Source organism: Histoplasma capsulatum, genomic scaffold (assembly GCF_000149585.1).
Source record: "Histoplasma capsulatum NAm1 scaffold_1 genomic scaffold, whole genome shotgun sequence".
Lineage (NCBI taxonomy): Eukaryota > Fungi > Ascomycota > Eurotiomycetes > Onygenales > Ajellomycetaceae > Histoplasma > Histoplasma mississippiense.
In genome coordinates this window covers 6,286,867-6,298,359 of record NW_001813982.1, presented here as the reverse complement: position 1 = coordinate 6,298,359, position 11,493 = coordinate 6,286,867, and the positions used below count along the sequence as shown (strand labels likewise).

Genomic DNA, 11,493 nt, shown 5'->3' with positions numbered 1-11,493 from the left:
ATGCCTTTCATCTATGAAGATCTGTATGGAAAAGCACTGGCAATAATCAATTGAAACCACAGAAAAGATCAATGAGTGAGTTTTCTGAAATTGAAATGCTTGCTGAGTTTTAAATGATGAAGAATTATATCACTCTTTAATTCATCAAAGTAAATTATCTTATTTTCTTTTCTAAGTCAATAGCAAAATTACTGCATTTCTTTTTTGATATCAATGTATATCTACAGATCAATCAAATCAGAGTTTCATTAGAATTACATGCTCAATATATCAGAGTTGAAAATAATGATAGTCATATATGATTGATGCAAAGCATTGATTATTAATTTTCAAATGACTTCCAAATGAGAATAAATGTATCAACAGTTTTAGAAAGAATTTAAAAATTCAAAAAATTTATCTCATTGCTTTTTCTTTTATATAAAAGATGATAAAGCAGCTGAAGTTTCTGTGCTAAAAGTAATTATAAAGAATGGCTGAATCTTTTACAAAATCATTGATATTTAATGATTTGTTTCTCTCATCTGTGTATGTTTTTTTTCTCAAATTCAATTTTCACTCTGCCTCTTATTTCTCTAATTCATTTTTGATTCAGAATCTTCTTTTTCAGATTTTCAATCTTTTGCTTAGATGACTCTCATGTTTTATATATACAATTTCAAATCATAAATACCACAGCATTTTAAATCATTCTCACTGTATAAATGCTTCAATTCTCACATTTCAAAATGCAGAAAAATCTCTTTCCCAATTTTACATTATGATATCTCTTTCAATACTCTGCTGCTTTTCAAACATGATGTTTTTTTAAAACTACTGATTGAAATTTACATGTTTATCAGCAGTAATATTCAGCTGTGTGTGCTGTTGAATCCCCTCTCTCAATCAAAAAAAATGTTCATATCATCATTTAGTTCAGAGAATTCTCAGTATAATGTATCATTTTTTTATGATTTAAGATATCACATTCTGCATTTATATTTCATCTCTATTTATGATATTCAAGATAATATTTCTAATACACTGATTGAATTGTCTTCTTTTGAAAGAGGCATTATAAAGGTTGATTCATCATCATTAAGTATAATCTGTTTAGATGATAGTTTAAAAGCTTTTTTTAAATTCTCAAACCTTCAAAATAACATTTTCATTGACTGAATGATTTTTATCAATAATGTATTTTGAAATATTAATGAATTTCACTGATTTGTTCAGTAAAATGATGATTTTGTAAATTTAAAAATTATTTATTTATATTCTGAATCTTTTCTGTTTATATTTTGTGATATCTTTAATCATTATCAAGGATTCTGAAAAAGATCTGATGATTGAAATAGAAATTCTCAAACAGATAATGATATTTATATTCTGAATCATTAATAGATTCACTTCATTCATTGCAATATTGACATCAATGTATTATGCTTTTACAGTATAAACAATGATTTTGTAAGGTGTTATGACAGTGTGAAGAGTGAATAGTAGAAAATAATATGTAGTGTAGTAGAAGATAATAGTAATAATAATTATAGTAGTAGTATAGTTGAAGTTGTAGTTGTAGCTAATCGCTGAAGAGGAAAAGAAAGAAAAAGAAGATGTGCGAAATACATGCATCCATATATATATACATATAGAAATAGTGGTAGCGAGAGTATAATGGAAAGAGATAAGAATAGACGAAGATATAAATAAAGATAATATAATAATAAGGAAATAATAAACGAGTGCATTATAGATTTCTTCAGTGATGAACAGTTTAGAAAATGTAAGCAAGAATTATAATAATTAAAAAAATTAATTGTAAAACAGTTTTATATTATTTCTATATCAGCTATGAAAGATTTCTTCGCAGCTTTTCACTTTCATTTTCTATTATTATAGCTCAATGAGCATCTGCAGTTTCTTTCTTAATTGTTTGAAGATGTTTTGATAAATTATATATCTCATTTAACATCAGCAATATGAGTGAAAGATGAGAATGTGTAGTCAATTAGTCATTCAGCTTCTCACAAATCTGAAGAAAGTCAACATAAGCACAGTAAGAGGAAAAAGAGTCACAGTGACAAGCTGTGAAAATGACTCTTTAAAAATGATACACAGTTTTTAAATATGATGAAAAAGCACTGACTTTGACTGAAAGTAAAGAAATGTTTTTTACAAAGAATGAAATCAATGCTGCATCAATAAATGTTTACATTTCAGAAATAAGAGAAAGGAATGTATACAGTTAAATCTGCTGATGTCACAGTCAAATCTGCAATTTTAAAGAGTAAAAAATGTAATGCTAATCCATGTCCATGTCCATGAAAGTGATATTATGATCAATCATAAGATAGACTTAAGGTGGCCCCTCCTAGCCGTTCATTAATGGCTCATCAAATTGCCATGCGATCCCCTCTTCTACTGTACGCAGCCACAGCTGAATGATACCTGCCCTCTTGTCCCTCCCCATGATGATCTGTATATGACAGCTGTGGAAGGAATGTCATTTCAGTATGAGTTCTATTTTCAGACTTTGCTCTCAGATGTTGTTGGCTGCTGCACTGTGCTTCAATGCATGAGGAGAGCAACCTTGGAACCTGAGATGAGCACCCCATGACTGCCCCCCATTTTCTTGGTATATATAGAGGGCTCCCTTCCCCTCCAGCTCCATCGTTCTTCTCACTCCTAAGCCTAACCCGAGCGTCCCCGGTCCTGGTTGGCAGCCAGAGCGACATCCCGCATCAACGCCCCTTTCCGCCATCCTGATACGCAAGCCATACGTCAACGGAGAGGTAAAATCCCGTGACCTCTCCTTGGGCCGTTGGGGGCATATATATGGCCTTCTCCCCCCACCTCTGACTCCATATTTCTTTCAATTCCTTTTCCACTCTCCATCCACCGTCGCAAGAAACTCACCGAGGGGTCCGGTTTGCGTGGCCCCAAGGCGACCCAACATCAACGAGCGTGTTCAGCCATGGCTTCTACCGAAGCTGAACCACGTAGCACCATCATCATCGACGACGACGATACAGATGCAGAGACGGACGCACCTCGGTCCCTGCCGCGAGATCTCCGGAGAAAGAGACGCCTTGTGGACTATAAGCGAACCGGAGTATGAGGCTCTGTTTGATGGCCCAGCGCTCCTCAATTCCTCCGTATCCACAACATTATAGCCGCTGGAGAAACGCACAATGCCCAACCTGAAGGTAGTTCTGGTAAGATTTTTCTCCCATCCGAGCCGGACTTGCCCTTTGCTGATATTAGGATAGGCGACAGCATATCAAGAAATTCACACCATATTTGAAGCAGAGTCCGCGAAGATCAGGGACCTACAAGAAGAAGTGCAGCGCCTGCAGAAGTGGAACACCGAGCTAGAAATCAAACACCGTGCAGATCAACAAGGAGATCCGCAGGCTTAAGGCTGAGATCATCGAGCTGCAGCATCGATGCCGATGCTCAATATGCTATACCATCCCTTCAGAGTGGAAAACCCTCCTGTGCAGACACGGGGTCTGTCCAGGGTGTCTCTCTCCTGAGCCAGAGCCCTGTGGATCATGTCGTTGAAAATTTCACTGGCTATATAAAGAGTTATTAGGTAGCAAATGCTTTGTCTGCAGCACTAGATTCGTACGATCGTAGTTTTGTAATAGGGACATTGGTAGGAGAAATGGTAGAGCCTTTATATTTGGAACGCGTCTGGGAAAAGTTCGAGTGGTTCAATGCGCCTGAACCGGGAAAGCCAAGACAAAGGAACAGGGGTGAAACGCAAAGAGAACAAGGGCTCTGGATCAATGAGGATTGATAGCGGTCCGCCTGCCTTGGCACCAAAGCCTCACCTATTCATAAGAGGACGGCCCATCCCTCCGGTACACTCCATCCTCCTTTTTCTCTTCTTTCCTTTAATTTTCAGTCCCGTCCCGCCTGGCCTCTCAACCTACACTGGACTTCAATTCGTTTACTTTACCTTGATGTCATTTACCCTAATGACACCCTTTCTCCCCGCCGAACTCATACTGCATATCCTTCAGCATGTACTGGATGTCCCCAGTCTCTTTTTCAGCAATCCTGACCTGCAAACACATTTACGCAGTGTTCGAAGCCCATAAAGATCACATCATGGAATCACTATCCCAGAATGAATGGGGCGACACACAACTCTATAGACATGTGAATGAGGGACTGAGGCCTAATGTACCGTGGAGTGGGTGCAAAGGTGAAAGAGAGGCCCGCAGAGTCCTGACAGGTTTTCATGGTCAACATTATCGATTTCTCCAGAGAGACCACCAGATGGTTCTTTGTGGCCATATGGCAACTGTTTCGATCGACCAATGCTGAGGAGATACTTATACCGGTAGCGATACGCCTTGCCCAAACGTTTGTGCAGGCGGAACGAAAACCAGAAGCTGTCAGGCTACTTCAGGCTATCTGGAACCGCGAGCCTCCATTTATGTACACAACCCGCCCTCCAACGCTGTTCCCTCTGGGGAACCAATTGATGGGCCTACTTGGCCAAGAGCATAGACACTTCTCATCGCTGCAGAAGTCGACTGCTGAGATGAAGTGAGAATTTCATTTTTTGCCGGTGGTGAAAATTGGGCAGCAAAATTTCTATGAAGTTGAAGATCTTGAAGCTCTTACTTTGCCTGACGCAGGCTTTGAAAAGGATGGGATCCAGTTTTGTTATCCCCGTGAAAAGCGCAATAAATTCCAAAGGTGCTATCTTCAACAAAAAAAAAAAAAAAAAAAAAGGAACTTGGCTGGATCCTGCTCCGGTGCTGGTAAAGGTCGGAGAAGAATTCTTGGAGTGAGGTGCCCATGCTTTCCACGCTTGCTATGTAGCTTAGTTGTAAATATCTCTGGATCAGACTCGAGAGGAATGTAATGCTTTTTGTAATTCATATTGCGTATTGCTGGACTAAAAATGGCTACGGCCAATATGTACATCTCGTCAGACTAATTGAAGAACGTGAACATGATAAATACTATTTTCGTGCATGTTCATACAGAGGGGGTAAGAACACCGTAGACCTTATCATGTTCGACGTTGATAAGCTCTCAACCCCCAGGTTCTCCGACTAGGAAGAGATGATTGAGTAACTTGGTGGTTGGCATTCGCCTTTGAGGGTTTTGCTGTAGCATCAACCAAAGAAATGATGCAAGGTGCTCTACATTCTCAGCACCGAAATCATATGGGAGCCTCTCTGTCAGGTGTTTTGTAAGGTTCTCATGCCCCTGACCATTCTTACCAAGGAGCTGGCTAATACGGTAAGCGTGCTCTTCGTCAATCTGTTCCGCCGTGAGGCCAAAGGATCCCAAGGGAAATAATGGCTCGTTTGTTGCCAATTCAAATACCTTTGCACAAAGATTAGATGGGAAAACTGGGTTTGGGTGCAGGGGGAGCATACCAAGCAACCCAAGGCCCAGATATCGATCCTAGCATCCCAAGTATTTCGGTGAATTAGCTCGGGTGCACGCAAAGCTGTCGGCGTTACCGGCCACTGATCACATTGTCGACTCCATGCAGCTAGGTAATGATATGAGTTCTTGTACCAGGTTTGGGATATAACAAAGGGTGCATCATACCTCCACCCAGATCACCAATCTTAACCAAGATCGTGGTGTGGTCTGCGTCGTCCAGTTCGCCCCGGCGTCTCTGTGTAGCCATCAAATATTTCGGCGCACTATCATTTACGTTCGTTCCTTCTAGCCACCTAACAGGACTGAACTCCGGGGGCTGCAAGAACGCCTCGGTGTGCGCAGCCCCAACAATTGAAAACAGAACATTGGCAGGTTGTAGATCTGCATTAAGTCAGGGTACTAACAACTTTCATGCCTCAGGCGCTGACCTACCGCAGTGAGTGATGCCTAGCTTATGAAGAAAGTCGACACCCAACAAGACTTGTTTGGAAATAGCTCGCACGTAGGCTGCCTGGTGCATCCGTTGACGCTTATTACTTCACCGTCGGATATCATTGCAGGGAGCACTAGACACAAGTGTGTCCCATTTGGGCCATCATGCTCGAAATAATCCAGAAGTTCGATAACATGCCCTTTGCCAGGATGATCTAGGCCCGGAGCAGATAATTTAAGGAGCATAGCAAGCTCTTTATTGTTTCTGGAAACATCCGCTTTCAGTATCTTCAACGCAACATGTCGCTGGAGCCTTAAATGGAGTGGTTAGTTCTCATTGGGGAAAAATGGTCTGCTGGGAGAGACTCACAATTGGTCATGTGTGAGCCATACTGTTGAGAATTGGCCAAACGCCAACTTTCCAATTACCTCGTACCTCTCATTGAATACATCGTGGAGGTGTACCGGATGATAGCCTCCCTGGCGATACTCTTCAACGGGCTCAACGATGTCATGGATTCTCTCGAAACGCCGCATTCTGAATCACAGGTAACTGGTCTGGGCAAAGAACATATCCAGGACGGTTGGCTCAAGTCCATACCAGATTTTCAAGAGGAGGGATGTGGAGGGTTATCTCAGCATGCTCAGCCTCTTTTCTTGATATTTTCAGATTAGTGCGATCAACTAAACTTCTTTAGACTTCTGCCAAGTCCTGCTAACTTCTGGACCAATCAATTACTCCACACATGCTCACAATATAATATCTTGTAGAGAGTCTGAGAAGAAACAGTTTCATCATCTGTGGAAAATCAAACCTGCTCATACAAAATATTCAGTTGACTTCAGAATCATACATCTATCTTAAATATTTATCTGATCATCATCAAATTGATATTTTTTAAATTCTTAATCATTTCATTATCATTTCTACTATTTTACAACTTGCTATCTCTTCTCATCATGTCACAATCATTGATCAAAAACACTGTGTCTTTTGAATCTCAAGACACTCAATATCAGACACAGTTCAATCAATATTCTTCATCATTTGAAGATGAATTTTTTCAACAACTACTACACTCTTTCAATGATCTAGATAATGAATATGAGATATCGGATAATGGTTTAATAGATTTTAAATTTATTAATATTTCTTAAAAATTCAAGATCACTGATATTAATATCTTATTAACTTATTCACAATCAAATATTCATGACTCACAGCATCTGCTTACTATGCCTTATAATCAACAAAAAAAACATTCAAAATTATCTCACATTATCAAAACATTACAACAAAATGATTGAAGAATGAAAGTTTTTATAAATGCTTGAATTCAAAATTCTGATATCTTGATTCATAAATAATATCATACTTCTGCAAAGCAGCGGAATGCACTATATTAAGCACTCTTAAAGTCAGAAGCGTTTTATAATCATCATCATTATATCATCTTGCTTAAACAGAAGCTGAAATATTTTATCAATACTTCATATTTTACAAAATTCAATTATGATCTTGATCTTGATATCATTGATTTTCAAACTGCTTATGAGATCATCTGAATTGATGCATTAATCTGATTTAAGCTGCTTATTTCTGTTCTAAAGAATAAACATGCATATTGAAAGAGTTATAAATGAGTCTCAGATGAAACAACAGCTATCAAACAGTTATTTATTATTATGAATATTATATATCACTTTTATTTTTTGAAAAATTTAAACTTTTTCAGCTCTATTCTTTTTGCATATTTTCATGATTCAGAAGTAAAACAATGAATGATAGAAACAATTTTTAACTTTGAACTCTATCTCAGCTATATGATGAGAAATAAAAAGATAGTTATTTTTTTATTTTCAAAAGTCACAGCAGCAAAAGCTGATACTATAAATCATTTAATAATTCAAGAGCTTTATTCAGTACTAAAAGATGAGCTCTTTGAATTATTCTTAACTCTTTTGAAATATGGGTATTATTTTAAGTGCTGGAAGCATGCTGTTGGAGGTATTTTGTCAAAACCCAATAGAAAACCAATTATTCCTAAATCTTATAGAGTGATATCTCTGCTGAATTGTCTGGGAAAAATTTTAGAAAAGATAATTGCAACTAGACTGTCTTTTCCATCTACTACTGATTTATTATATGATGATCAGATGGGAAGTAGAAAGCAAAACTCAGCAATTGATGCAGTTCTCTCTGTAGTTTATGATATTCAACTTGCAAAGAATGAAAAAATGGTTACAACTGCAATGTTTATTGATATAAAAGATGTATTTGATTATGTTTCACTTTCTCAAATGATTAAAACTTTGATAGAACTGAGAATGCCAAAGTCTCTCATTAAGTGGGTTGTCTGTTTCATATCAAAAAGAACTATTCAATTGCTTTTTGATGGAATGAGACAAGATATAACAGATATTGAGATAGAAGTTCCTCAGAGTTCCCCAGTCTCACCCATTTTATTTACTATATTTATTAAGTTTCTGTTTATTGATAGATAAATGGCAATTATGGTGAGAACTCCAAGCTATGTAGATGATTTAAGTCTAGTTGTAAGCTCAGAATCAATTGTAAATAATTGCAATTTGATTGAGCAAGCAGCAACTGAAATGATTGAAAAAGCAAAATCAAAAAACATTGTTTTTGATATGAATAAAACTGAATTAATTCACTTTTATCCAAATTTCAGAGAAAGAGATACTGAAGTTAAGCTTTTAAATCATTCAGTTAAATCAAAAAATTCAGTTAGATGGCTTGATGTCTGATTAGATTCTCAATTAAATTTTAAATCTCATATTCAGATCAAAGTTGCAAGTGCTGAAAGAATCTTAAACAGTATTTTGAGACTTTCAAATACTGAAAGAGGCTTGTTTTTTCAAGCAATGAGACAATTATATATTGCTTGTATAAACTCTGTTTCAGACTTTGCAGTTTAAATATGGTGGAAAAATCAAAAGAGTTTTTTTGTAAAGAGGTTTCAAAAGCTTCAAAATTCAGCTTTAAGAAAAATATTGAGAGTATTTAAAACCTCTTCAATTAAAGCCATAGAGATTGAAGCTTCTCTACCACCACCATAAGTGAGATTTGATAAAATCTATATGAATTATGCTCTCAGAATTATGAAGTTATATCCCAATCATTCAATTAGAAAAAGAGTCTCAACTTCTTTTTCAAGTGAATCAACTGGAGTAGATTTGAATTGGGAGTCATATTTTGATTGTAATAAAATAAATTCATTTAATAATTCAACATCTGTGCAAAGAAAGAAGATACCATCTCAGTTATTTAGAATTTGCTCCATGATTAAAGACAGTTTCTGTAGTTTAAATATAGAGAAAATGGTCTTTGAAAATCTCTCTCCTTGAAAGAAAGATCTTGTCAGTCTTATTGATTTAAATATTAGTCAACTTTCAAAAGAAGTTCAGACTGAACAACATTTAAATCGTCTAAAACAAATGAGAAACAAAGCAATTCTTATATATACTGATGGCTAGAAATGTGAGAAAACAGGCAATCTTGGAGCTGGAATAGCATATTCAAAAAATGATAAAAACTATATTCTTGATTCTTGGCAAATTGGAAAAGAGTCAGAAGTTTTTAATGCTGAATTATTTGCAATTTCAAGAGCTTTCAAATTGGTTGAGATGAAGATTGAACAATGGAAAAGATTTGAGCATGTTTGGATATTCTCTGATAGTCAAGCTGGGCTTAAAAAACTTCAAAGTAATAAAATCAGCAGTGGACAGTCAATGCTAGAGCTGATTTTGAAAAGTCTTTAAAATATTCAAAGAAAAATCTCATTCAATTGTTCTATTCATCTTCACTGGGCGCCTGCTCATATGGGTATATATGGCAATAAAATGGCTGATAAAGTTGCAAAAAAAGCAACTGAATTGAAAGTCTACTTTCAAAGAATTGTAACATGGGTTTATATTAAGAGAAAAATAAGAGAATCATGTTTGCAAAAATGGCAAAATATCTGGTTTTTACAAAAAAAGAGTGTATATTATTCCAGGTTTGAAATGAAGCCAAAATAGAAAGCTTGCTCAATAAAATGTAAAAAGAAACTTTTTGCTACAATAATGCAGCTAAAACTTGGACATGGTTATTTTAAATCATATTTAACAAAGATTAGAAATGATTTATGTGATTTATGTTCAGATTATCAGTTATATGAAAACCCAGAGCATCTTCTTTTACTTTGTACAAAGCATACAGAGTTAAGATTGAGATTGAGAGAGAAGTTTGAATTAACACTGTTAAATTTAAAACTTTTATTCAATACAAAAACTGGAAATGAATTCTTGATTGAATATTTGAAAGAATCAAATATTGCTACAAGATTTCAATTGAATAGTTTGATTTGATAATGAATTCAATTTTTGTTTTTTTTTTTTTTTTTTTTTTTTATTTCTATGTATTTGCTTTAATTTTTATTCTTGTTTTTATTTTTATTTTGTTACTTTTGCTTTGAAATTTATTTCATTTTGATTACTTTTGATTTTGACTTGTTTTGAAAAGTTTGATTTGTAAATGCTTTCTTTTCTTTTAATAGCTGCTGTTTTTTATACTTGTAATATGACGGCGCCGAGGCGATTGCTACTCGGCAGCGGCACAGAGGAGGATGGTATATAATGGGAAGCCTTATGGGTGGGTTTGATTATCTCGCTTGAACCGCGAACTAGTAAAATACTATATAAATACTGAACTACCAGAGGTACTCGGCACACTAAGAATATTGTATAAGGACAGTGGTAACTCTGGTATCTTCTTGTCAAAAGATAAAAGACGAATCGCTGGCTCCTAGAATAGAGAGCCAGCATCTAGCTATTCTATATAGACAACGGGCAGCCATCCTCCCCTCACTCTATGAGCGAGGGTAGCCGAAGCAACTCCGCAGTGGCGCTGCATTGATCTGCCAGAAGGAATCTACTGACCCCGTATAGAAACAGGATTCTCATAGCCTATCAATTGGATCCTCTTCTATTGCATCCGAATGATGTCATAAGGTGGTTGAAAACCGGTTCGGACACCTGCGTGACGTCATGGGATAGATGGGATTATCCGAGGGGAAGCGATAGGCCGTGTAGAGCCGTCACGGGGCCTTGGCACAACCAAGGGTGTGACAGAGATATAATTATTGAGGCTTGAGCATGTTCTTGAAGCTGATACTTCTTGAGATGAGTTATCAGTGACTGTAAATGATTTCAACTGTGAGAAAAAGAGAATGTCTATAATATTCAGAAGTATTCTTGCTAACTATACAGTGACAAGACAGAGCAGATCAGTAATGAATGTGAAATCTCTGAAATTTCAGCAAACTCACTATGATATAAATCAGAAGGGAAAAAAAATATCAAATTCAAATTTGAGTATATTTGAAAAAGAGACATTATTTGTGCTGTCATATTTAGTCTTGACACATTTGCTTTCTGCATGTGGGATTCGGCAGATCATTCAGTTTAGACTGAAGATGTTGTGATAGTAAAATTGACTGTTATTGCATAGATTGTAGTTCAGATTCAGCTGATTTTTGTCATTAATAAAGCAGCTTCAGTATGATCTGCTTGCTATTGACTCTTTAATTCCTGCATTGCTATTTTGCTGTAGTATATCTCTGAGAAATGTCATGCAAAATGCAACCACTCTCACTTTTT

The 11,493-nt window shown here is 36.2% G+C and overlaps 2 protein-coding genes across 2 annotated transcripts; one reads left to right on the top strand and one right to left on the bottom strand.

Moving 5' to 3' along the window:
• Nucleotides 1-2,956: 2,956 nt before the first annotated feature.
• On the top strand, nucleotides 2,957-3,401 carry HCAG_01807 (predicted protein; the record flags this gene model as incomplete). Its single annotated transcript, XM_001544710.1, has 3 exons — nucleotides 2,957-3,094; nucleotides 3,156-3,197; nucleotides 3,252-3,401. 3 exons carry the CDS (start codon nucleotides 2,957-2,959, stop codon nucleotides 3,399-3,401), a joined length of 330 nt encoding a protein of 109 aa, XP_001544760.1.
• A 1,636-nt stretch (nucleotides 3,402-5,037) lies between these two features.
• HCAG_01806 (predicted protein) lies at nucleotides 5,038-6,369 on the bottom strand (the record flags this gene model as incomplete). Its single annotated transcript, XM_001544709.1, has 5 exons — nucleotides 5,038-5,334; nucleotides 5,388-5,506; nucleotides 5,566-5,781; nucleotides 5,943-6,145; nucleotides 6,203-6,369. The coding sequence occupies 5 exons, from the start codon at nucleotides 6,367-6,369 to the stop codon at nucleotides 5,038-5,040; spliced, it is 1,002 nt and encodes a 333-aa protein (XP_001544759.1).
• Between the last annotated feature and the right edge of the window lie 5,124 nt (nucleotides 6,370-11,493).